The following is a 27,960-nucleotide window of genomic DNA, read 5'->3' as shown; positions in this document are numbered from 1 at the left end:
CATAACCTCGGCCCCTATCTCACATAATTTTCTTTTTTTATCCACACTTTTTGTTTGGCCTTTTTTTCTTCCCTCCCACATGGCAGCTGTCCTTCATTCTGCCAGCACAATTCACACTTCATCTAGAGCCATCCTTTGTTCCTTAACCTGTCCCATTACCACCTCCTCTTGCCTTGAATATCTCAGTGGGGGAGAAATTCAGTTGGTTGCGCCACCTGTTAGCGCCTTAAGAGGGCGATAAGTGGGGCGCGAGCCAGCTAGTGCCCGGGCGCGGTGATACCGGTGTCTCGCAAAATTGAGCGGACATTTAGCGGCGGCGCTAAACCGCAACGCCCGCTCAGCTGCGCACGCAGATCCTGACGTCATTTGAGTGCAGTGCCTTTGGGGCGCCGGACTGGAAATTCAGTGGCGTCCCCCTCCTCTCTGCCTGCCGCTCCCAACGACAGGTTGACTGGAATGGTTCCCAGTTGCTGGGGGGCTGGGGAGGTGCTATTTAAAGGGGGCTCTTCCTGGCTTCTTTGTGGTAGCCATTTTTGGACCACTCCTTCAGAGAGAGAGAGAGATTTGCAGAGAGACAAAGGGAGAGAGATTTCTGCATTGAGTCAGCGCTCGCTGAGGTACTTTTGGCTTCTGACCAGAACTTTGTAGTTGCTTTGCTTTTTCACTGGCATAACTTTGAGTGGCCACATACTATGGGGGCTGCAATGGATGGGAACGTCGGGCTTCTCCATTACATTGAGAGGGCACAGAGACGCCGAGAGAGAGTGCCAATCATGGCCAGACGGAGGAGGGCCAACAGGCGTCGGCACACGAGACCTTACGCACCCAGGGTTTTCCGCCAACAGTTCTCATACCTCAATATGTCTGAGGAGCAGTGTTTTCGGAGGCTGCGATTCAGCAAGGAGGTGGTCACTGAGCTCTGCCACCTCCTCCAGCCTCAACTGAGGAGCAGGACGTCTGTCGGTGGCAGTGAAGGTAACCGTGGCTCTCAACTTCTATGCCACTGGCTCCTTTCAATCTGCTACTGGGGACATTGCCAATATCTCCCAGTTCGCGGTGCATTGCTGCATCTGTCAAGTAACGAATGCCCTCTTTAAAAGGAGACGACATTACATCTCCTTCCCCATGACCCCAGACAAACCGCAAGAGCGCGCAATGGGCTTTGCAAGAATAGCGGGCTTCCCCATGGTCTAGGGCACCATTGACTGCATGCATGTGGCTTTGCGGGCGCCGCAAGAGAATGCCGAGGATTTCCGCAGCCGGAAGGGGTTCCATTCGTTGAACGTCCAGTTGGTCTGTGACCACAGACAGCTGATAGTCGCTGTCAATGCCCGCTTTCCAGGCAGCAGCCACGACGCCTTCATCCTGCCCCAGACTTCTGTGGCAGACCTTTTCGAGGCCCTGGCGCACCCAGGAGGCTGGCTTCTCGGGGACAAGGGCTATCCTCTCTGCACCTGGCTGACGACCCCGCTCCGTTCGCCCAGCACCCCTGCTGAAGAACGATACAATGAGAGCCATCAAGCTACCAGGAACATCGTTGAGCACACAATCGGCGTGCTCAAGCAACGGTTCCGCTGTCTGGACCATTCCGGAGGAGCCCTTCAGTACTCAACTGAGCGAGTCTCCCACTTTGTTGTTGTGTGCTGCATGCTGTATAACCTGGCAATCCTCAGGACTCAGCCACTGCCACCAGACATTGGAGCACCAGCGGAGGAGGAGGAGCAGCAGCACCAAGACAGGAGGGAGGCACAAAGTGCAAGGGCTGTCGGTCAGCGGCTTATAGCAAGTCGCTTCTAGGCCCCCTCTGAGGGAATGGCTTCTGCCATTCAAAGAACATGAATGGAACCATGCCGCAACCCCCAAGCCGGTCAAGGCAACAATTAGTTCAAAGAGCAAACATGCACATTCTGAATAAAGACACTTCTTTATTTAATAAACTGTGTGCCCTTCCCGCGTGACAAAGTAATAGAGAGAAACCCCCAAAAAAGCAGTCAGTCACATAACTGGCTCTCTCAACCTGGAGACAATGACCAAAACAGTAACAAAAATATGACCACAATCCTGGACCGTCAATAAAACAATTAACATTTTGCCATACCTACTTTTTGCCCTTCGAGGGTGATCTGCTTCGCTTGCGAGATTCGCCCCTTCCCACCCTGCAGCTCCTCCGCAATGAGACCCCAGTGGCTGCAGCAAGGCTGGGGGAAGGCTGCCGAGTGTCAGAAACTGAGACTGCAGATGCCCTTGAGGAACGGCCTGGACCAGCTCTGGGCCTGGAGGGCCCGGCTGCTGACTGCTCCAACTCTGCATGGGCGGCACCAGTCTGTCCTACAGGTGGTGGCAGCTGCAGTGGAGAAGTGACAGTGCTGGCAGCAGGAATGCTGTCATCCTGAGAGGACAGCATCTCCCTGTTCGGCTGACACACTGGCACTCCCACAGGGCAGCACTGCAGCATGCGGAGCAATCTACTGAAGCACAGACTGCTGGCCTGGTGCGGTGAGGGCCCCGGCGAGTCCTGCCCGATCCAGTGAGGGTGGCAGCAGTCAGTGCTCGTGTGGCCTCAATCTGCGTCTGCATGAGATCAGCCACTGACTGCATTGCAGCACTAAGCAATTGCTTGGCAGCTTCCTGTGCTGCGCCGACGTCCTGGACAATCCTTGCCTGTGCTGCGCCGAAGTCCTGAACACTCCTTGCCAGTGACTCAATGGAATCTGGCATCCTTGCCACTGCAGCCATGAGCTCAGTGTGCCTGTGCTCTGCCTGGGCTCTCATTTCAGCAAGGAGCCGCACCTCTTCTGCGCTCACTGTACCAGGACTCGAGGCCATACTCTCCCTCCGGGGAGAAGGCCGCTGAGCTTCCCTTCCTCCCTGCTCCCCTCCAGGGAAGACGTGTCCCCATTATGGCTATGGGCTGCCTCGGCTGAGGGTGGCACTGATGGTCCGGCTTCCTCCTCGTCGTCGCTTTCAGAATCACTCTCAGTGGCAGCTTGAGGGCCCGCCTCCTCACCTGGCGAATCAGCATCTGAAAGCAGGGAGGTACAAGAGTGGCTTCAGCGTGAGGACAGGGTGGCAGCGAGGGAGGCCTGAGTGCTGCAATGTACTGATTTGGCTCGAAAGTGGCAAAGGATGCTGGTGTGAGGAATAAGTGGAAGGAGAGAGGTCAAAAAGGTGATGACCTTACCATTGCTGTCCATAACTGGGTCGGCATCTCCAGTGGCGACGGGGCCAATCATCCGGCCTGCCATAATCCGTTGGACTCGCTCCAGATCGGTCAGGGCTTGAAGGTGAGGCCGGCCTCCCCCAGTCCGTTGCTGCTGCCTCCTGTTATGCGCCAGCTTGCCCTGCAAGAGAGAGGACGGGCTCAGAGTACAGTGTGAAGCCCTGATCTTGGCTGCACTGCCTCCCATGGTCAAATAGCCCTTAGTGTGTAAAGTGCTGAATGTGCGTGTGAGTTTCCTGAAAGGGCCATAGGTGTTGGATGAGGGCTGGGCATTGGGGCTTTCAGGACCCTTTGGCCATAAAGTGAGGTCGACCTGCAGGGATGAAGAGGATTCTGAAAAAGGCACTCACCCTGACGACCCGAGTGAGGTCGTTGAACTTCTTCCTGCATTGCACAGGGGTCCTAGCTACCATGCTGCTGGAGGTCACTCTGAGCCACCTCCCTCCAAGCTTTGCGATAGTCGCTGGGCAGCGGCCTCCTGCCACTGTCCGGGTACAGGAGAGATCGCCTGCGCTCCACCGCGCCAACCAGAACCTGCAAGGCCCCCTCGCTGAACTGCTGCGCTCGCTCCCTGGCCCCCTCCATGGTCCTTGGCTTAAGTATGTGGCAACGGGTCTGTCCAGGCAGAGATTCAGGGCTCCGATGCGCAGGGTGTGGCTGCAATTCAAGATCGACCCACCCCTTTAAGAGCTGACTGGCGCCAGCGTGTCTGTGCAATTGCTAACTGGCCGCACCTGCGCTGCGCCCGCCCATGGAGGTAGCACCTCGCTCCTCCGGCTTAGCGCCTTAAGACAGTCGTGCAGCGCCTGTTTTAGCGCTCCAAGCACCACCTGGGGCGAAGGAGGCCAATTTACCAGTAGGTGGTGATAATTTGCACCGGGCGCAAAATTTCGCGCCTGGCCGATACTTACGCCCCAAACGGGGCGATACCGAATTTCTCCCCCAATGTGTCTCAACCTCTCTTTCTGCTTTCTATCCTGTCACTGACCTTCCCTTTTGTTCTTTCATCCCCTCCCCCTTTTCCCAGCCCCTAAACTTGCTTTCCATTTCCTGCTTTTTTCCAGTTCTGACGAAAGGTCTTCGACCTGAAACGTTAACTCCGTTTCTCTCCACGGATGCTGCCTGACCCTGAGTGTTTCCAGCGTTTTCTGTTTCGGATTTCCAGCATCCGCAGTATTTTGCTATTGTCTCTGATTGTTTCATAACTAAATCTTTAATCTTTTGAATGAATACCATTATCAAAACACACAGCAGCAGCTTGCTTGTTAAAACTGTGTAGGATATTCAAAATGAGTTCCAAGTTATATTGGCACATTGTGTGGTGCAGTCCATTAAGTGGATTGAAACTGCATGGTGTCAGAACTAATTTTCCTTGTCAAGGCCTACCAGTGCTATAACCTGTCACTGCACTTGCTTTTTTCAACCTTGAAGATGGAATACTATAGGCTTTTGACTGATCAGCGCCTACTATTAGACTATGCTTTTGTGGGATAAGCAGTGATCTACCTGGCAGTATGAATGAAAACTGACAATATGCTGAATAGTTTCTGATTGCGTTTAAACGAATGGATGCTAGAATTTGAATTTTATATTCTGACCCCTAGTATATAGTAATCTACATTTTTTTTCAAGTCAAGTTACCTCAGGGGAAAAAAATATTAGTTAACACTATACCAATGTTCTGTATCGGAGGCCTTTGCCTCCAGAAAGCCAAAAATTAATTTGTTTTCCAGAGCCATTACTGTAATTAGCTGTTAGACATCAGCTGAAGAAATTCTGCGAGGTTGTGAAAGGAAAAATACATTACTAAAGCCAGCCCAACTTGTAATAGAAGAGACATAATGTAGGAGGGCATTTATTTGCTGGCCAGTGCTAATTGGATGTCACTAGGAAGAAACCAGATCCACCATTGGCTGTGCTGTTTATAGCCTGTAAATGTAGCTGACATAAATAGTTCAAAATATATATTACAGGCTATGTTTGAAATGCTGGCATATTCATTATAAAAGCCCTTGGGAGTACAGGTACCTACTTTATTGAGCAAAAATGAAGGAGGGATTATTTTGACTTCCATGGCTTTTAATTCTCCTTTCTCAGTATTTCCTTTTAAAAGGAGTTGTGTTTAGCATAGGAATTTAGATTTTTCAGTCTGAGGGCAAGTCCTTTTAAATTAGATGTTGTGTTTTCTGCCTAAAAGTTGGAGGTAGTGTATTGTACCGTTGGTGGAGGGGTTGATAATTCATGCCCATCTCACCCGTAACACTATTTTTGAACCTCTCCAAAGGTTCCTGCCCCTGCCACAGCACTGAAATGATTCTAATCAAAGTCACAAAATGACCTCCAATGTGGCTGTGACCGTGGTCCACTATCACTCCTCATAGGCAACTCTCGTTTAAACGGCACCTAAATATCCGGAATTCTCTATTAATCGGCAAAATTCTCACTCCGAAAACAACACCTCAATAACCAGCAATGTTTCCAAGTCTCCCGCGGTAGCCGAGTTAGTCAGTGGGGGTAGTTCTCCAAACTGCCACTACTCGGCGGCTTGGCGCTGTCGGAAGTCGGAACACCTCAATATCTCGAACAGGAGTCTGACTCACCCACACTGCCGGTAGTCTCTTCTGATCTGCCATTTTACAGGGGTACTGTGTGTCTCCCACGCTGCTGGTTGTCATTGCATTGCATTACCCTCAACTGGCAGTACTGTACTTAATCAAGCATCTTCCACCATCCATTTAACACAACATTCTGTAGGTGAGTACCCAATTACTGTATACTGCACATTTCTTGATTTTTTTTATTTTTGTTTGTTAAAAATAGCCTCGGTAGATAACCCTCTCCGTCATCCGGAATTTTTGATCAACCGGCACCATCCTGGTTCCATCGGTGCCGGATGCCAAAGAGTTTCCTGTACTCCTCTTGGGGGTTTTGATAGAGTAGGGAGAAACTGTTTCCACTGGAGGGAGGGTTGGTAATCAAAGGACACAGGTTTAAGGTAATTGACAAAAGAATCAGATGGTAGATGAGAGATTTTTATATGCAGGTCGGGATGGGAATAGGGCCACTAAGGGATGGACAGGATAATACCGCAGGCAGCGATAGAGATGGCAGAAATATTTAGTAATTACTTTGCTTCAGTATTTACCAGGGAGCAGAACAGGGGGACATGTTCAAGAAAGGGTGGAAGGACAATCCTAGTAACTACAGGCCGGTCAGTTTAACATCAGTGGTGGGTAAAGTTTTAGAAACAATAATCAAGGAAAAAATTAACGGGCACTTGGAGAGGTTTAAGCTAATTAAGGAGAGCCAACATGGATTTGTAAAAGGCAGATCGTGTTTGATTAATTGAATTTTTTGATGAAATAAGGGAGGATTGATGAAGGGAATGCAATGGATGTTGTCTACATGGATTTTAGGAAGGTGTTTGACAAAGTACCACGTAGAAGGCTCGTTAACAAAATTGAGGCTCATGGAATAGGTGGGTCAGTGGCAGCTTGGATAAGGAATTGGCTTAAGGACAGAAAACAGAGTTGTGTTAAATGGCAATTTTTCAGATGGAGGATGGTAGACAGTGGTGTTCCCCAAGGGTCAGTGCTGGGGGCCACTGCTTTTTTTGATATATATAAATGACCTGGATATTGGAACACAGTAGAATTTCTAAATTTGCTGATGACACCAAACTTGGGGGTGTGCCAAACAGTGAGGAGGATGCCAATTGACTGCAACAGGACATAGAAAGGCTAGTAGAATGGGCAGACAAGTGGCAGATGGAATTTAATAGAGAAGTGTGAGGTGTTGCATTTTGGCAGAAGGGAACAGGAGAGGCAATATACACTTAATGGCATAGTTTTCAAGAGTGTGCCGGGACAGTGGGACCTGGGAGTTAATGTGCATAGGTTCCTGAAGGTGGCAGAACATATTGAGAGAGTGGTTAGCAAAGCATATGGGATCTTGGGCTTCATAAATAGAGGTATTGAGTACAAAAGTAGAGAAGTTATGCTGAACCTTTATAAAATGCTGGTTAGGCCACAACTTGAGTATTGCTTCCAGTTCTGGTCACCACACTTTTTTAGGAAGGATGTGAAGGCCCTTGAGAGGGTGCAGAGGAGATTTACCAGAATGGTTCCGGGGATGGGTTATCTTAGCTACAAGGACAGGTTGGAGAAGCTGGATTTGTTTTCATTAGAGCAAAGGAGGTTGAGGGGTGATTTGATAGGTGTACAAGATTATGATGGGTTTGGATAGGCTAGATGGGGAAAGGCTGTTCCCATTAGTTGATGGTACGAGGACTAAGGGACACAGATTTAAGGTTTTGGGCAAGAGATACAGGGGGGATGTGAGGAAAAACTTTTTAACGCAGCGAGTGGCGAGGACCTGGAACTCGTTGCCGACGGAAGTGGTGGAAGCGGAGACACTCAAATGTTTTCAAAGGGAGACTAGATAGGCACTTGAGGGAAATAAACTTGCAGGGCTACGGGGATAGAGCGGGGGAATGGGACTGACTGAATTGATCCCCAGAGAGCCGGCACGGACTCGATGGGCTGAATGGCGGCGGCCTGTGCCGTTATGACTCTGACATGACATTGGATGATGAAATGAGAACTGCATTTAAAAGAGGAGAAATATTAAATAAACTAATCAAACTCAGGATAAAGCCACTGGTCCGGATGGATTACATCCGCGCATTTTAAAAGAATCTAGAAGAGATAGCGGAGGCATTACTACACATATTTAATAATTTGTTAGAAAAAGGTGTAGTGCTAGAGGACTGGCAGATAGCTAATGTAATACCTGTATTTAAGAAGGGAGATAGAACATGTCCAGGGAACTATAGACCAGTCATTGGTGATAGGAAAAATAATGGAATCCTTACTAAAGGAGAAAATAAAAGAACATCTAGAAACCAAAAATATAATAATGAATGGTCAGCATGGATTTCAAAGTGGAAAGTCTTGCTTGACCAATCTCAATTGAATTTTTTGAAGAGGTAAGAGAGTGTAGACAAGGGTGATGCAGTAGATGTAATTTATCTAGATTTTCAAAAGGCCTGTGATAAGGTACCACATAATAGACTAATGAATAAGGTCAGAGAATGCAGAGTCGGGGCAAGTAGCAGAATGGATAACTAGCTGGCTTCAAAACAGAAAGCAGAGAGTAGGGGTAAAGGCTAGCTATTCAGTGGCAGAAGGTGGGAAGTAGTGTTCCACAAAGATCATTGCTGGGACCACTGTAATTCACAATTTATATGAACAATTTAGACTTTGGAATCAAAAACACAATTTCTAAATATGCGGGTGACACCAAATTGGGGATAGTTAATACTGAGGAGGACTGCAACAAATTACAAGAAGACATTAATAAACTTGCACAATGGGCATATAATTGGCAAATGAATTTCAACACCGATAAATGTGAGGTATTACATTTTGGTAGGAAGAATAGGGAGGTCACATAGTACTTGGAAAGTACAAATCTAAATGGAGTAGAAGAGCAAAGAGACTTCAGAGTACAAATACACATCATTAAAAGTAGCGACACCCCATAAAAAAGGCAAACCAAGCACTGGGGTTTATTTCTAGAGGGATAGAATTGAAAAGTAGTGAAGTTATGCTAAACTTGTCAAACCTTGGTTAGACTCATTTGGAGTACTGCGTACAATTCTTGTTGCCATATTATAATAAAAAGGATATAGAATCACTGAAGAGGGTGCAGAGAAGATTTACAAGGATGATACCAGAAATACATGTACAAGGGTATATCTATCTGGCAAGGATGAACAGGCTGGGTCTCTTCACTTCAAAAAGGCTGAGGGGTGACCTAATAGAGGTCTTTAAAATTATGAAAGGTTTTGATCGAGTAGATACAGAGAGAATGTTTCCACTTGTGGGGAAGAGCAAAACTAGAGACCATCAATATAAGGTAGTCACCTAGAAATCAAATAGGGAATTCAGAAGAAACTTCTTTACCCAGAGAGTGGTGAGAATGTGGAACTCGCTCCCACAGGGAGTGGTTGAAGCGAATAGTATAGCTGCATTTAAGGGGAGACTAGACAAGCATATGAGGGAAAAGGGAATCGAGGGTTCTGCTGGTAGAGTTGGATGAGGAAAGATGGGAGGAGGCTCGAGTGGAGCATAAATGCCGGCATGGACTGGTGTTGGGTTGAATGGACAGTTTCTGTGCTGTATATCTAATCCTATGTAATGATCTGGAATGCATTGCAAATTGGTGGATGCAGATTTAATAGTAACTTTCAAAAGGGATTTGGATAAATAATTGAAGGGGAAAGAAATTGCATGGCTATGCGGAAAGAGCAGGGGAGTGGGACTAATTGGATAGCACTTGCAAAGAGCCGGCACAGACACTGAGCTGAATGGCCACCTCCTTCTGTGCTGTATGATTTCTATGATTCTCTGCCTCTGCAGTCTTTGACGTTGTTTCCCACAATTTTTTTAATTATTAATTCATTCGCGGAATGTGGGCATTGCTGGTAAGGCCAGCATTTATTGCCCATCCCTAATTGCTCTCGAGAAGGTGGTGGTGAGCTGCTGCCTTAAACCGCTGCAGGCCGTAAGAACATAATAGGAGCAGGAGTAGGCTATTCGGCCCTTCGAGCCTGCTCCGCCATTCAATAAGATCATGGCTGATCTTCTGCCTCAACTCCATTCACCGGCCCTATCGCCATATCCCTTGATGCCCTTACTAGCCAGAAATCTATTGACGACTTCTGTTTTGAATATACCCAATGACTGAGCCTCCACAACCCTCTGGGGTAGAGAATGCCAAAGATTCACCACCCTCTGAAGAAATTTCTTCTCATCTCAGTCCTGAATGGCCTACCCTTTATCCTGAGGCTGTGGCCCCTGGTTCTAGACTCCCCAGCCAAGGGAAACATTCTCCCAGCATCCACCCTATCAAGCCCTGTAATAATTTTGTGTGCTTCAATGAGATCCCCTCTCATTCTTCTGAATTCAAGAGAATACAGGCCTAGTTTACTCGATCCCTTTATACGACAGTCCCGCCATCCCAGGAATCAATCTCGTGAACCTTCGTTGCACTCCCTCTATGGCAAGTATATCCTTCCTTAGGTAAGGAAACCAAAATTGTACACAGATACATAGAAGATAGGAGCAGGAGTAGGCCATTCGGCCCCTCGAGCCTGTTCTGCCATTTAATGAGCTCATGGCTGATCATCCAAATTCAGTACCCTGTCTCTGCTTTCTCCCCATATCCCTTTAGCCTTGAGAAATATATCTAACTCCTTCTTAAATATATTTAATGAATTGGCCTCAAGTGCCTTCTGTGGTAGAGAATTCCACAGGTTCACCACTCTCTGGGTGAAGAAATTCCTCCTCATCTCTGTCCTAAATGGCTTACCCCTTACCCTTAGACTGTGACCCCTGGTTCTGGACTCCCCCGCCATCAGGAACATCCTTCCTGCATCTAGTCTGTCTAGTCCTGTTAGAACTTTATACGCTTCAATGAGATCCCCTCTCATTCTTCTAAATTCTAGCGAATATAAGCCTAATCGACCCAATCTCTCCTCGTACGTCATTCCTGCCATCCCAGGTATCAGTCTGGTGAATCTTCGCTGCACTCCCTCCATGGCAAGAACATCCTTCCTCAGATAAGGTGACCAGAACTGCACACAATACTCAAGGTGTGGTCTCACCAAGGCCCTGTACAACTGCAGCAAGACACCCTTGCTCCTGTACGCGAATCCTCTCGCTATGAAGGCCAACATACCATTTGCCTTCTTAACCGCCTGCTGCACCTGCATTCTTACCTTCAGCGACTGGTGCACAGTACTCCAGGTGTGGTCTCGCCAAGGCCCTATATAATTGGAGTAAGACTTTTTTTACTCCTGTACTCAAATCCTCTTGTAATGAAGGCCAACATACCATTTGCCTTCCTAATGGCTTGCTGCACCTGCACATTCACTTTCAGTGACTCATGTACAAGGACACCCAGGTCCCTTTGAGCATCTGCGTTCCCCAATCTTTCACCATTTAGGAAATACTCTGCCTTTGTTTTTTCTACCAAAGTGGATAACTTCACATTTATCCACATTATTATATTCCATCTGCCATGTTCTCGCCCACTCACTGAGCCTGTCGAGATCTCCTTGAAGCCTCTTCACAACTGACACTGCCACCTAGCTTTGTATCATCAGCAAATTTGGAAATGTTACATTTAGTCCCCTCATCCAAATCATTGATGTAGATTGGAATAGCTGGGGCCCAAGCACCGATCCTTGCAGTACCCCACTAGTCAGAACCTGCCATCCTGAAAAAGACCCATTTATCCCTACTTTTGTTTTCTGTCTGTTAACCAATTCTCAATTCATGCGAGTATATTACCCCCAATTCCACGTGCCCTAACTTTGTTCACCAGCCTCTTGTGTGGGACCTTATCGAAGGCCTTCTGAAAAGCCAAATACACCACATCTACCGGTTCCCGTTTGTCTACTCCACTAGTTACATCCTCAAAGAACTCCAATAGGTTTGTCAAACAGGCTTTCCCTTTCATAAATTCATGTTGACTCTGCCCAATCTTGCTATTCGTTTCTAAGTGCCCAGTTATTGATTGCATCCTTTATAATAGATTCCAGCATTTTCCCAACTACTGATGTGAGGCTAACGGGTCTAGTTCCCTGTTTTCTCTCGCTCCTTTCTTCAATAGCGGGGTTACATTTGCTATCCTCCAATCTGCAGGAACCGTTCCAGAATCTATAGAATTTTGGAAGATGACAACCAATGTGTCCACTATCCCAATGGCCACCTCTTTCAAAACCCTAGGATGTAGGTCATCTGGTCCTTGGGATTTATCAACTTTTAGTCGCATTAATTTTGCTAGCACTGCTTTTTTTACTAATAATTTCTTTAAGTTCCTTGTTCTCGACACATCCTAGGTTTTCTCGTATTTCTGGGAGGTTTTTTGTGTCTTCCTACGTGAAGACAGAAACAAAGTATTTATTTAATTTCTCTGCCATTTCCTCATTCCCCATTATAAATTCTCCCGTCTCTTGACTGTAAAGGACCTACATTTACCTTCGCCAGTCTTTTTCTTTTCACATGCCTATAGAAGCTTTTACAATCCATTTTTATATTTTTTGCTAGTTTGTGTTCCTATTCCATTTCCCCCCTCTATCAATTTCTTGGTCCCCCTTTGCTGATTTCTAAAAAGATCCCAATCCTCAGGCTGACTGCTTTTTCTGGCAATTTTATAAGCTTCCTCCTTTGACTTAGTACTACAGGAAACTTCGCGATATCCGGCACCGACAGGACCAGTGTGATGCCGACCTATGAAAACTTCCGACAGACCAGCGCTAATGTTGAAGGATACGGAGGTTTTCATCTCCGTATCTGACAACAAACACTGTTGCTTAGCAACAGCTTGTAAACAGTTGGCCCGTACCTTGGAAGCGTCTCTACAGCTTCAGAGAGGCTTTCCAGAGACTGTTTTTATAAAAATAAAAAAAAATGCTAGGAGAAGAAAAAAAAAGAAAAAAACCCTAACAAAACGGCTGCTGATTTCTGCCGTTAGATCGAGGTTTCCGGACATACAACCTCCGGATAAACCAAAGTTTCCTGTAGCTTTAATTTCTTTTGTTAGCCATGGTTGGATCACTTTTCCTTTTGGGTTTTTATGCCCTAGAGGAATATGTTTGTTGCAAATTATGCATTATTTCCTTGAATGTTAGCCATTGTATGTCCACCTTCATACCTTTTGTGTAGTCTCCCAATCTACCATGGCCAACTTGTCCCTCATACCCTTGTAGTTTCCTCTGTTTAGATTGAAGACCTTAGTTTCAGATTGGACCACATCACACTCAAACTTAATGTAAAATTCAATCATATTATGGGCACTTGTCCCTAAAGGTTCCTTTACCACAAGATTATTGATTAGCCCTTTCTCATTACACCGTACCAGATCCAGAATCGCCTGTTCCCTTTTTGGTTCCTCGACATACTGATCCAGGAAACCATCTTGCATGCATTCCAAGAATTCATCCTCCACACCATTAGTGGTAAATTGATTTGCCCAGTCAATATGTAGATTAAAGTCCTCCATGATTTCCGTATTGCCCTTGTTACATGCACTTCTAATTTCTTGATTGGTTACCACTACTGTTCGGTGGCCTATACACAACTCCCGCCAATATTTTCCGCCCTTTGCTGTTTCTTAGCTCCACCCAAACCGATTCCAGTTCTACATCACGATCTGCTGAGCCAAGATCTTTTAACTCTGCCGTACTGATCTCATCCCTTATTAACACGCTACGCCGCCACTTTTTCCTTTTTGTCTGTCCTTCCACGTGGTGTAGGTACTCCCACAGTGCTATTAGGTAGGGTTCCAGGATTTTGACCCAGCGACTATGAAGGAATGGTGATGTATGTCCAAGTCAGGATGGTCTGTGACTTGGAGGGGAATTTGGAGGTGGTGGTGTTCCCATGTGCTTGGTGCCCTTGTCCTTCTAGGTGGTAGAGGTCACGGGCTTGGGAGGTGCTGTCGAAGAAGCCTTGGCGCGTTGCTGCAGTGCAGCAATGTTGCGCCGGTGGTAGAGGGAGTGAATATTTAAAGTGGTGGATGGGGTGCCGATCAGGCAGCTGCTTTGTCCTGGATGGTCTTGAGCTTTAGTGTTGAGCTGCACTCATCCAGGCAAGTGGAGAATATCCCATCACACTCCTGACTTGTGCTTTTGTAGATGGGGAGTCAGGCTTTGGGGAGTCAGAAGATGAGTCACTCTATGCAGAATATCCAGCCTCTAACCTGCTCTAGTAGCCACAGTATTTGTGGCTGGTCCAGTTAAGTTTCTGGTCAATGGTGACCCCCAGGAGGTTGATGGTGGGGGATTCGGCGATGGTATTGCCATAATGCCATCTCCTGGAATTGTTTCTCTCATCGCTCCCACACCGTTAACTCTGGTGTCCTCCAAGTTTCTATCCTTGGTCCCCTCCTATTTCTTCTCCACATCATTTGAAAACACATCAGGTTTCGCATGTCTGCCGATGACCAGCTGTAGCTTACCACCACACCTCTCGACCCATCTGTGTTGTCAGGCTTCTTGTCTGACAATCCAGTACTGGATGAGCAGAAATTTCCTCCCAATTAAACATTGGGAAGACTGCCTCACTCCGTTCCCTAGCCACTAATTCCATTCTCCCTCTCTTGCCAGTGTTTCAGGCTGAACCAGACTGTTCATAGCCTCCGCTTCCTATTTGACACCGAGTTGAGCTTCTGACCCCAAATTCTCTTCATCACCAAGACTGCCTTATTCCACCTCCTTAATATCGCTCGTCTCCGGCCATGCCATCAGCTGCCTAGGCCCTAAGCTATGGAATTCCCTCCCTAAACCGCCCCCCCCCCCTTTTTTAAAACTACCTCTAACCAAGCTTTTGGTCACGGTTCCTGATGTCTCCTTAATTTGGTGCTGTCAATTTTAGTCTGATTACGCTCCTGTGATGCACCTTTTCGCTACACTATATAAATGCAAGTCATTGTTGAGTGCATTACATAGATCGTCTTGTAGAAAAGGAACTATTGAAAAATGGGGACTTGAAAGAGCAGATGGGTAGAGTTTGTATGTCTCACTGCAGTGAAAATACAGATTTAGGAACAGAGAAAGGGAATAGAATCCTTTGCATGTAAAAAAAAAAGAGTTGGAAACATGCTGATAATGCCTCGCCCTGTCTTTCTACATTTGAATGCCGTTTTCCTTTCATTAATATAATTCAGTCCTTTAACACATTGAAATTGTCACCCCATGGCAGCTTAAAGTGACTCGTAGTCGGTTATAAAATAGACTGCTCATAGTGAAAAATTGTTTGATGTACTAAATGGTCACTGCCTGTATGTCTGTGTTCATGTTTACTTCACATCCAGAGCATGCATGTTGCAGCAGTGGCCATAAACTGACATTTTCTTGAAGTGCAGATAAGCAGAGCTTGTGTGTGTCTCTTGTGAAAATGCAGGTTTAGGAACATAGGAAGGGAATAGAATCCTTTGCATGTAAAAAGTGTTGGAAATATGCTGGAAATGCCTCGCCCTATCTTTCTACATTTGAATGCATTCTTTTTCATTAATATTAAACCCAGTATAACAGCCTTGCTGCATTCTTGGTTTCTGCTATATCAAGCAAGAGTTTGAAAAAGTAGCTGGCCATGATTTGGAATCCAATATGATGGTAAATGGATTCGTGCATATCTCATCGTGATTGGAGTTGATTGATTTATATTGTAGAGCACTATTTTCTGCCATTTTGTGCACTGCAGTACCGTTCTGTATTTTTTCTCTTGCAATAGACTGCTTTCAAGAAATAATAAATATTTATGAAGTCCTCCTTTCAGCCTGCTGGCCTTTTATTTGCTTGGTTGATGTATGCAACATAATCACAATATAGTACTATGAACAGCCTTTTCTACTCCTGATTTGTGCATTGAGGTAATAGGTATACATCTTTCTAATGTGCTGCTACTGAGTGCTTTCATGATGTCAGTATGCTGAGTTGCCATTTGTTTCTGTTTCACATTCTGTTTATGAAAGACAGCTATGAAAAGATGCCGTGATGACTGGTTAATGCTTTATTTTGTGGGGGGGGCGGGGCGGAGGGGCGGCGGTGGGTTGGGGGTAGTAAATGGGTAGTTGCAGTTGATACAAATTAGTGTGTAGATCAGGATCCACATAAATTTTATACTGTGGAATGCATTCCAGATAAAAGCTTCTGATCCAGGCAAAAAAATTTAAGATGGTGAATTGCTTCTTGTCCATTATCATTATTGAATTCCTCATCGAGGCACACTGAATCTTGTTCTCTTCCCAGCCCCCCCAAAGAAGTTTTAAATGTCCAGCACATCACACATTGATTCACTCCTAAATATACCACTGTTAAAAAACATCATACAATTTACATAAAATTAAGATTTTTATGCTGAAAGATTGCTTCATTTTAAGGTTTCCCCCCCCCCCTTCCCTCCCTTTTCCCCTTGGATGTTACCAGGCCCCTGTCAATGAAACATGCCACTAGGAGGTGTACATGAGCGACCTGGGGTAACCGCTAAATTTTTCCAGTCTACCCGTCGGGCAATGCCTGTACTCCACTAGGTGCTTTCCAGTTGTGGTTGGGATTGCTATTCAGTACGTGGAAGGTTCTGCATGAAACTTGTGACCTACCACTCCTCGGTGCAGTGCACTGGCATTACTAATTTGCTATGCTTCAAATTTTTGTGTGTATTAAATTGCAGTAAGTTGTCCCATAGTAGGATGCTGGATAATAGCTGTTACTACCTACCTGATCTGATCTCGGTTGTGGTGTTCTTGGTTGCGATGAGACTGTATCTTGTGGAATATTTGAGGGGCAGAAAAATAACTCGGACCTTTCTTTCAGACTGAATTGGTTTGTGAATGGGCTGTGGTACAAAATGTTTTTTATAATATGAAGTTTACAAAAATTTAATGTGTAATCACGACCAAGTATAATTATAGGGAAGTATAACATTTAGCAAATTAAGTTTGTCTTGCTGATTTAACAGGGAAACTTAATGCAGCATTAACACTGTAACTAGTACTTTAAAGATTAATCAAGATTCTGTTGTATTAGAAGATCTAATCTGATTTAGCCAATATTGTTAAACCATTATGGGTTACAAGTATTTGGTCCTGATTCCTGACCTGCATGCTTTTTAATAACACTATTACTGTAAAACAGTACTGTATGAAATGAGAGCCAATTGCTTTGCAACACATCATTAAATCAAACTAATGAGGACTGGGCAATTTAGATAATCAAGTGCTAGTTTGAGACCTGTAGTATACTAATTTTACTGTGTCAAATCTGCCTGACTACACTGCCCTGGTTTTCCCAGAGTTCTATAACATTGAATACTGCACAGCACCACCTATCTGTGTAGCAAATTATTTTATTATAACATGCATCAATACAAGATCACAAGCGACTACCAGTTTTCATGAATGTTGGAAGTGCTCCTTCCCTTCAAATCCTATTTATTTTCGTGGGAGGGGGGTGGTTACATCGGATATACGGCACAGAAACAGGATATACGGCCCAACCAGTCCATGCCGCCGTTTATGCTCCACTCGCGCCTCCTCCCGTCTTTCCTCATCGAAATCTATCAGCATAACCCTCTATTCCCTCTCTCTAAAATTGTGAAAACAGTTGAGATTTTTAGTAGCACAGAAGCATAATTAACCGTTCAACCTTTTTGCTGCTGAGTTAACTGCTATAAGAGACATTACGTGGATCAAAATAACCTTAAAGTCCAGCTAAGGTTGCAAACGCTAATCTGACTTTTATGGCACAGTGCAACACATACCCCATTTATTTTAAGTGTTGCCTCTGATGCAAACATGCTGTCAGGTAGCTGTGTACACAAACCAACACCAATGCTTTCATTGGCACAAGAAAGGGGCTTTCCCAAGGTGCCAGAAAATATAAACAGCTGCCACTTACAATACTTTGGTCAAGTCACTACTTTGTCTGTCTTGAGAAGTGAATCCCTCTGCAGACCTTCTTGACATTGAGGAAGGTCTGGACAAGACTCTGCACTAATTACACATGCATTGCCAGATCTGATCTGCAGTGTAAAGTAAGTGGGGGAGTATTGTATGTCTATCATTTCGATACTAGTGAGCAGACATAAAGTAGATTGATTGGTGATTTATCTTTAACAAGGTTAAGTTACTGATTTTAAAAAGCATGGCCCAAGGTTATTTTGCTTTCATTCTTAAACTACTCTACACAATTTTAAAACCAGTTTTAGATGTCTTCTAAAATTATCAAGCAGCTTTTTTTCTACCTCCGCCACATTGCCCACCCTTGGTCCTCGCCACCTTCACTTGGACGCCTGATTTTTTTTCACGAACAAACAATAGGCTTTCCTGCCTCAGTCCTCCACAAGCCTCAACTCATCTAAATGCTGCAGTTCATGTCTTCATCTGTACGAAGTCCTGCACTTCGTCCTTTCCAGGCTCTTGCTCAGCAAGTTGACTTCAAAAGTTCTTATATTTACCGTCCAATATGGCCTAGTCCCACCCAACCTATATAATCTCTTTGTCCCTGGGTACACTTCCAACGTGGGATTCTCCTTCTCCACTGAAACATTGGTGGCTGCTCCTTCAGCTTGTTACTTCCCTTGCTGCTTTCAAAAATCTCCATTAAAACTGTGCCTTTGCTCCAGCCTAACTCGCTCCGTTTCCATTTTTTCACTCTTTTCCCCTCCTGCTTGGGCTCCCCTGTATTCAGTCATAGATTCACAACACGGAAGGAGGTCATTTAACCCACCAGACTGTGGCAGCTCTCTGAAAGAGCTATCTACTTAATTCTGCTCTCCTCATACTATTTAAAAATGTTTTTTTTCAAATATTTACTATTCTGGTTTCTACAGTGATCTTAAATTGATGACCTCTAATTACCAACTAGTGGAAATAGCTGTTCCCTATTCACCGTATCAAATTTTGAGCACCTCTGAGATCGCTTAATCTTCGTTCTAATGAAAAAGAGCGCCAATTTCTCTAGTTCGCATAGCTAAATCCTCATACCACCTTAGAGAATCTCTTCATGGCCTTCATATTCTTTCTAAACTAAGGTACTCAAAATTGGACACCATTCTAACTGCGGCCTAAAAAAAGACCGACCTCAGGACGTCCCAAAGCACTTTACTAGCAATGAAGTACTTTTCAAGTGTAGTCACCGTTGTAATGTTGGAAACGTGACAACAAATTTGGGCACAGCAAGCTCTCAAACAGCCATGAAATAAATGGTCAGATCATATGTTCTAGGTGCTGGATGAGGGCCAGGAGAACTCCCCTGCTCTTTAAATAGTGCTATGGGATCTTTTATGTCCACCCGAGAGGGCAGACTGGCCTCAGTTTAATGTCTCATCTGAAAGATGGCACCTCTGACAGTGCTGCATTCCCTCAGTACTGCACAGAAGTGTCCGCCTCGATTTATGTGCTCAATTCTCTGGAGTAAGACTTGAACCCATAGCCTGCTGACTCCGATGATAGCACTAGCACTGAGTCAAGGCTGACACCTAATGCTTCCATATAATGGTCCATTTGATTTTGCTTGATTTTTTTTTTGACATGCCTTTTGTATTTCTAAAATTTTGGGCCCTGCTATTTAGTGCTTTCTGAAAGATTTGAACTGATTGTACGCAATGGTAAATTTACTGCTGACCACATGTAACTTTGATCAGGAAAGTTGCGAACGTGCACATGTTTTTGAAGAGACTATTGATTAATTCATGGGTTAAATCATGTTGATATGGTAAAGGATAACTAAGTTTTAGGTTAGAACTTATTTTAAGTGTTGAGGCTGTTTTTGAGAGTGGACAAGGGAAAAGAAGGGAGAGGTATACAATGATCAAATTCAAACTCTTTTTGCTGCTTTGTTTTCTCATCTGCCAGTGTTCTCCAAGTATCTGACCATTCTATTTTATACTGACTACATGTGACATGGGATAGGAACCACTATTGATGCTTTTGGTCCTGTGGCAGAAAAACCGTGAATTACTGATTGTAAATGCTTACCAAGAATGGCATTTTAATATAGATTTTCTAGTGTACAGTATTTTGTTTTCCTCTACCTTAAGCTTGCTTCACGTGTAGATAAACACAACAGATGTTTATTAATAGAAATTTGCACTGGACTTTGAATTTTAGTATTTTCCAATGTATTCATATTAGATGATGAGTAATTTTTCACAAGCATATGCATTTTTATTTTGATTGCAGTTTGACTTCTTTATAGCCCAAACCAGACCCCTTTTGTGCAGTATGAATGATGCTTCAGCAATTAACCAGTTATTAAAAAAACTAACTGAAATGGTGTACATTTCAGAAGCGCTTCCATTTAAAGCTTTTGTGAATTGGGAAACAATTTTGCTAAATTCCTGTTGAGATGGTAATGAATGAAACATTTGAGAAATTGTTCATTTAGAAAGGAACACTCTGTACCAGACATCTCTCTAATTTGTAATACAGTTCAGTAGCTTCTCCGTGTAGCTATGTTACTGCCTCTGAATGCATTTTTTATCTTCCCGTTCTGTTGTACGAGTTCAAACACTGTTGTAAGGTGAGTCTGCTTTTACTTGATTACTAAGCAATATATATATTAATTCTCTGCCAGAATCCTAGAAATCTCAGCAACTTCTTCAGACTTCAGTATGTGCAGCAGCTAGCTCCACATCAGAGCTATCCGTCAATTCCATTTCCCCTGCTCTTTCCCCACACCCTTTAATATTTTAATCTTTTATGATGCTTCAGTCTGCAACCTTTTACATTTACCACTGTTCCTCTACACCACTGAGAATTTTACCATTTAAGGTATATTTCCATTTTTTCCCTAAATTTCCTCATTTATTAGATCTGCTGATCAAACCCAGCCTTTCTACAGCCCTTGTATAATTTCCTCATTTCTTAGTGGCATTTATGTAGATACGGAAATTACACCAATGGGGCTATTCCATCTGCGGTAGGCAGTGTTCATTGCTGAGAGCATACCCCCTAAAAGTAGTTATCTTGCAGTCTGGATTACACATACAAGCAAGGCTGTTTCAGGAATAAAGAATTTTCCACTGGATTTCTTTAATCAGCATTAACAAGTGTTTGACACCATTACCATCCTGTACTAGCATTTTATAATTTTGGTTTGATCTAGATATGCACCTATATACTTGGCTCAAACCTCCTAAACTGCAAGTCGTGTGGACATTAATACAGCTAGTGGGACTTTCAGTGAGGAAGCTTCTTGCTGCAGTCAGACGGTCTTTAGCTCTAGTCTATCCTTTGTGTGAAATGGAATGCTGTCATGTGGTTACTTGTGTAAACACCTGCCTTGCACCAAGTAGCACACATACCAACCTTGAAAACAAGCAATAATTTGGCCAACAGCTGCAAAAAGCTGGTAACTCAAACAAGTGCAGTGAGACATTGGCTTGTAGATTTAAGCTGCAGGTTTACCCAACATGCCTTAACAGGTATTCGAGGAAAATAAGCATAAAGGCTTGAAGGAGGATATAACCATCCAAGGCATAAAGTTTTCTTCTGAAGGGTGGGGGGGGGGGTGCATTCTGAAAGCATGCTTCCTCCTTTCCCCCCCTCCCCCCCCCCAAAAAAAAGTGTTTATTGTCACGGGTGTGTTTTCCAGTATATTTAAGTCTACAATGAACATGGGCATTGCATTTTTTTCCACTCTAAATAATGAAAGTTATTCTCTTTGCAATTTTGAAATTAATTATTTTTTCTTATTTTAAAACCCTTTCTCCTCTTAGCAACCAATAAATCTGTTACTGGAAGAAAGAGTTTAAGAATAAATTGGCTAATAGCAAATAAGGATTCAGATTTGGTCGCCTTGACTGTCCGAGTCAGTCAAATATTAGAATTGCAAAAATTCCTTCCAAATGTTGCCACCCACCTCCCCACATGGCCCCCTCCCAGCCAATGAAAAATGTTGCAATCTGGTCACTTTTATACTTGAGTTTTAATATAATGATTAGGACAAGTAAGTGATCTGTTGAAGACCTAAATGAATCGGACCACCTGGCTGTGCTCAACACCCTGAATTCCTGCCAATAGTATGCAGCCACATTCAGTTGCTTTGTCTTGCAGCAACAGCCATGCGTTAGTGGCAGTGGTGGGAAGGGTCCTGGTCTGAGATGATCTTCACTGATGCATATAAACTAGTTGCCCAAAACATTGCTATCCGTGTCCAGTGCAGATGATTGGAATGCATATGGTAACTGCTGTATAACCAAACGCAGATTGGGTGACCGCTTTGCGGAACACCTCCGTTCAGTCCGTAAGGGTGACCCCGAGCTTCCGGTCGCCTGTCATTTTAATTCACCACTCCATTCCCACTCGGACCTCGCCGTCCTTGGCCTCTTGTATTGTTCCACGGAAGCTCAACGTAAACTTGAGGAACAGCACCTCATCTTCCGATTAGGCACTTTGCAGCCTTCCGGACTCAAAATATTGAGTTCAATAATTTCAGATCATAACCTCGGCCCCTATTACTTTTTTCCTTTTTTTCTCCCCCCCCCCCCCCCCCCCCCTCTTTGTTTCTCTCACCTGGCAGCTGTCTCTTACCTGCCAGTACACTTCACACCTAATCTCAGCTGCCTTTTGTCTCCACGGGCCCATTACCATCTCATCTGGCTTCTAATACCTTTTATTGTCTCTTTTTTTCTTCTTTTGTTCGATCGCAGCTTTGCCTTCGATCTTTTTATTTTCTTTCCAGTTTTGAAGAAGGGTTTCAACCCGAAACGTCAACTCAAATTTCTCTCCACGGATGTTGCCTGACCTGCTGAGTTTTTCCAGCATTCTCTGTTGTTCTGCTGTATAACCTTTGTGGGCGATTTTAGTATTATAACCCAGCGTTTGTAGTGATCGAATATACAACTAAGCTTCCTAGACACTCTGCCATTATAATGCATCAAATTTTTAATTTGGGGTGAATTTTTTGCTAAAGGTGTCTTGTTTTGTTGCCCGGTGTCTGTGATGAGTACTCCTAGGTAAGATATAGCACTGCCAAGTACTGTAAAGCGTATTTGACTTTGCCCCAAGAATGGTTCTTGGCACCAGTCAATGAAATACACATTTTCAGTTGGGAATTAATACTGGTTTATCAGCTTGAGAGCGTACTTTCTGGAAGTATATATTTTGATTTAAATGAATGAACAGAAGATGAGCTGTTTATTTTTGAGGAACAAGAAATAAAACTCAATATGGTGCCTGGAATTTAAATTGGGAGTAATTTGATTTTGTCAAAATTGTTGACTTTCGGTCTTAGGTTTCCAATACTCTTAAATAAAACAGAAGAACTGCGCATCTCAATGTTTTCTAAATATTTTTACTGCTGCATTGAACATTCACTTACTGAGTGAGGATCCACTGCTATGAATGTATAGATTAAGGAATTACTTGTGTATTTCTATTTTGTGCCTTGCTGTGGTCAGTATCAATAATCCAAGGAATCTGGGGTAATTTATAAATTTATGCTTTTTGTTTTCTTTTTCAGTTGGGAAGACTTCATTGATAACCAGGTTCATGTATGACAGCTTTGACAACACTTACCAGGTAAAGGTTTAATTGGTAAAATGCTTTAATTCCTTTTGCCATAAAATGAAATCTGAGCTTTTTGATGATTAAAACATTTTGGTTTATATCAATGATTTTGTTCCCCTCTGAGGCAAAATGATTTCTGCCATAATTTACCGACAGAAGACTAAGAATGACTAAAGAAATATGAAGGAGCTCATCTCACCGTCTGACGTTTCTGCAGTTTTTAAATCCCATTCACTGTACTCTGATTGGGAGGGAATGAACCATGTTTTTCCCTCCCCCCACTTTTTGTGTCCCTTACTAAGTAGCTTTGCAGTCTTGTTTAAACTGGCACGAGAGGAGGAGATGGTGCTTTTGGGCAAGCATGAAAATCTCAGTGCTGCCTGTTAACCATCCTCATGACTGACTGAAAATGCATTTAATGCACTTCAAGGTTGTAGGTTTCTTGGCTTTGTGATTAGCAGGTGCCCTAATTAGTATTCCATTAGTTTCCAACATTAAAACAGTGACTACACTTCCAAAAAGCACTTCATTGGCTGTAAAGAATTTGAGCTGCCCTTGTCTCCAATGTTGTCCTAGTCCATTGACTCTTTACTTTGTCAAAATTTCTTTTTGTACAAAAAGAATCCATTGGCCGAGTTAAGTATATAATTTATACTATATCCACTTGAACTGTGAAACACCAAGCAGTACAGTTAGAGATGCCAAACTTGGTTAGTGTTTACAGAGAGCATTTTGAATTGTATAACACTAGGGCGAAGTGCTTGTGGGTATGTCCTTGGCAATGGTAGCAATTTGAGATGATTTAAGAATATCGCACATTATAGCATATTGATTTATGTAATTTTTCCTAAAGTGCATTGTCAACACTGCAACGATAAGCCTTTCCAAAAGACAAGTACTTACAAGCAGATTTTCTGCAGTTTTCAAAAATAGACTTGTAGTTTTGTATGCACATAGTGTTTGAGCTCTATGGAGGAGTTATTGATGCACTTCTTTCAAAAATATATATATTTTTTTAATTCTAGCGTTTCCAGTGCAGATACACTGATGTAGCACGTTCTCCTGCCAGCATAGTTTAAAAAAAAAAAAAAAGATTTTTCCTTTTCCTCTATGCATCTTTCCCAAAGGTGTATGATCTTGATGGGGTTTGGTTTGGGCTAGGAGCCCTATGGTACATTGTTTAGCTAGTCTTTATCCTTGGTTAGTGTCAGCAGGCAATTCAATCATTGAGGACATCTCCACCAAGCCCAAATCTGTTGGCCTTATCCACCCATGTGTTTTGTAGCCGTGGCCAATTGTAGTGCTCCGACTGCTACTGCAGCTGTGATCAGCTGACTCCCCATGGACCTGGGATTGAAATGAGCATCTTCTGGTTTGATGCTGCACCAGGCAGTGCCTTTATCCACAAGGTCACTGCAGGAGTTAACTACTACTAATGAACCCAAATGGAAAAAAAATTACCTTCAGGCCTGTGCTTCATTCCCCGTTAAAAGTGAACAAAGTGTATCCTGCATTGTAATTTTTTTCTGCCTTTCTTTCAACTTTAATAAGATCAGTACCCTTTTTTACTCCTTCCCCAGTTTCATATGTTTACAACTCAATGGACATTATAAACCAATTAACTTATGTCTAGCTTTATGGACATTATAAACCAACTAACTTATGTCTCATCACTATAGTGTTTTTGTTGCAGGAATCTTGAATTTTTTTGTTGAAAGAATTGCATCATACTGCAATGAAACTGATTTCTGCTGTTTAGTTGTCAGTGACAGCTTGTATTGAGCCCTGAACTATTGTTTAGCAGTATTATTCATTCAACTATATGCTATAATATGGTAGACTTGCATTTATATAACATCTTGTGTCTCAAGCCTGAGGGGTTTCCTATTAATTACTTTGGGTTGTTAAGTTTGCCTGCATTTTGTCTTTCACACAGCAAGAATCCCTAATAAGATGCCAATTAATTTTTTTTAGGTGCTGTTGGTTGAGAGTGGGATGTTGGCTAGGACACCAGCAGAACTTCCTGCTCTTTGAATAGTGTGTTGGCATCATAACATCTATCTGATGGATGGTTGTGACTGTTTCATGATGGTTTATGCTGCACAGCACATAGCTAATTAAACCCTTAACCATTAATGGATTCAGACTTTCTGTATGAAAGCTGGTGGAATGTTCTGACTATTAGTAATTGAGAAGTGCCAGTTGTGTGATAGAACTGGTGGATTACACCACACATTAATGTGTCTCTCTAGCATAATAGCTTCAGCAAGCTACTGCTTGGATTTGGGAATGTGACCGTAACCTGTGGGAACATAATTAGAAAAGGAGTCTCTTGGAAGTACAGTAAATCCCACTTAAAATGAACCTTTTTCTATTCTTGGGATGTGGGTGATGCTGGTCCCTAGTTGCCCTGAGGACATGACGAGTCAACCATATCATAAGGCACATACAGGCCAGACCAGATAGGGGTGGCAGGTTTTCTTCCCTGAAAGGCATTAGTGAACCAGTTGGGTTTTGTACGTCAATCCGGCAGCTTTTGATGGTAATTTTTATTGAATTCAATTTCACAGTTGCCATGTGGAATTTGAACTCTAAGCCGTTGTATTGCTAGTCCAGTAACATAGCCCCTACACTACTGCACCCAGCTCTTGAGCAAGCCCATTCAGCACCACCAGGGAAAGATTTCTTCCCAGTGAGGAGTTTAAAAAAATATATATATATTTTTTACTTTCAGCATTCTTCATAATCTGTGCTTCAGCAGAGAGCTTTCGAAGTACTAAATGATTGAATCTTGTGGTTGAGAGTGTAGGCGTTTAATATGGTAAAGGCCAGCAGTCCTACTACTCCACTTTCACAGCTTAATACTCATTATTGGTAAAAGTTCCAGCTAGTTTTGTTTAAGGCTGAATCTGTTATTGTGCAATGTATTAATGCTTGGCGTCTCGTTCTGATCTCCACAGCAGATTTTTCATTTTGGTACATGTATTTTGTAACTGATGTGACTAGTTTATTTTGGTAGACTTGCAAAACAAAAAGTGCCTACTTGCCCTTAAAGTATGCAATTATATTTCATTAAAAAGAAAGTGGACTGGATTAAAATCTTGGAAACAAATGTGCTATATTTAATGGCTGACAATTTTTCCTAGTGTCTCCTGAAAATGCTCAAAACCTTTTAGATTACCAATATTTTGCCACAGCATGCTATTGAAGCCCTCCCAATAAAGATTTCTATTTGTTCACTGGCCATAGCAGATGTGCATATTGTCAGAGGGGAGAAGTAGTTTAGTATGAAATGAGTGTTTGAGAGCAGTAAAGAAAATGGTGCAGGGCTGAAATGACAAAGCTGTAAGTGGGGACCAGACTTTATTACCAAATCCATTGGCCGGGATCAGTTACATTGCTTTTAGCGTTTTGTAATTTTAGTTTCAGATGTATGCCTTTTAGAATGCATTACTTGGAGGACTTTAAAGACAAGTAAATGCATTTTCTGCAAATAGAAAAACTGCCATCTGGAACACAGTAATTACACTTTCCGTTTCCTACATGCCTTATTGTAAGTTTGATTAATTGTGGTAGTTGATCTTGGTTAGTTTTTTTTGTCTTTACTATAGTCATTAATTTACCCAGAGCCAGTTCATGTCCATTTGTAGCAGAAGAAGAAATACCTGATTTGTGCACAAAAGCCTTCAAGTTCAGGATAGCATTAGGAAAACAAAGGGTTGGGCAATCCCACATCATTGAGGTGATGAGGTTCCAGCAGAAGTTTAAGGTAGCACCCTGGTCAGCAACAAATGTAATTTTGCACAGTTTTTCCAGGAGTCTGAACGAAAAAGTGAATGTTTGTTTCATTTGAGTTAACCTAGCTTTTGCTGAGGTATATTTCACTTCTGATTTACGTCTTGAGTGTAGCCTAAATACATAAATTGGAAGGATTAGCAATATGAGATCCCATTTACTTTGTTAAATTGGATATCTAAATATTTAATGTATGCAGACTTGGCATACAATTCCAGCCTTCTTGGGGCATTGTCATCACATAGACCACCAAACAGTTTAGTTAGTGAGCATGATTCAACGATGTGGGACATGGTTTTTATTTGTCCAGAAGAACATTTGTCGTCTCCACAAAGGCCCCATAGGTAAAGACTTGAGACGCACTGTCCTTGTTTACTTTGAATACAATTGAGAAGTGCCCAACTCTGACTACGCCATTTGAATCCTGATGGGGTCAGAGATGATGTGATTTATAGGAGCAGCTGCTGGCCACTTCACACCAATGAGTTTGTGAGGAAAAGTCGAAGGAATCAGGAAAGGTTGACCGTATTGTGTGTCTCAGAGAGCCACGCTGTTGGTTAAGAGAACAAATCCGAGTGAATTGGCAACACGATTTCGTCTACATTCCCAACTTTGCTTCCAGATGTTGACGTGGAAGAGTTATGTTGCAGAGGACTGCTAACCATGGGAGGGGGGAAAAGTGTGCAAGAGCAGATGAGCATAAAGTGGAGGCATTTACTCCCCAGGTAGAGCTAGTGTTTGACCATTTTTGGGTATTGACTTTCCCAGCAGTCTTCAGTACTGTAGATGGTTTTTTTGTTGATTAGTTACCAGTTGAGGGTGAGGAAGTAGACTGGGTGAGCACTATGTTTGATTAGAGCATT

The 27,960-nt window shown here is 43.4% G+C and overlaps 1 protein-coding gene across 2 annotated transcripts in view; it reads left to right on the top strand.

Moving 5' to 3' along the window:
- The window catches only part of rab6a (RAB6A, member RAS oncogene family), a 90,206-nt gene that overhangs the window by 22,971 nt on the left and 39,275 nt on the right, over positions 1-27,960 (top strand). For both annotated transcript variants that reach the window (XM_085999460.1, XM_085999459.1), the window contains exon 2: positions 23,256-23,314. In XM_085999460.1, coding sequence (XP_085855586.1) covers positions 23,256-23,314 — 59 coding nt within the window. The remainder of the gene's footprint in view (positions 1-23,255; positions 23,315-27,960) is intronic.

Source organism: Somniosus microcephalus, chromosome 10 (assembly GCF_052327205.1).
Source record: "Somniosus microcephalus isolate GS21.2 chromosome 10, FLI_Smic_1.0, whole genome shotgun sequence".
Classification (NCBI taxonomy): Eukaryota; Metazoa; Chordata; class Chondrichthyes; order Squaliformes; family Somniosidae; genus Somniosus; species Somniosus microcephalus.
The sequence above is the reverse complement of the archived record's forward strand: the minus strand, read 5'-3'. Positions and strand labels throughout refer to the sequence as shown.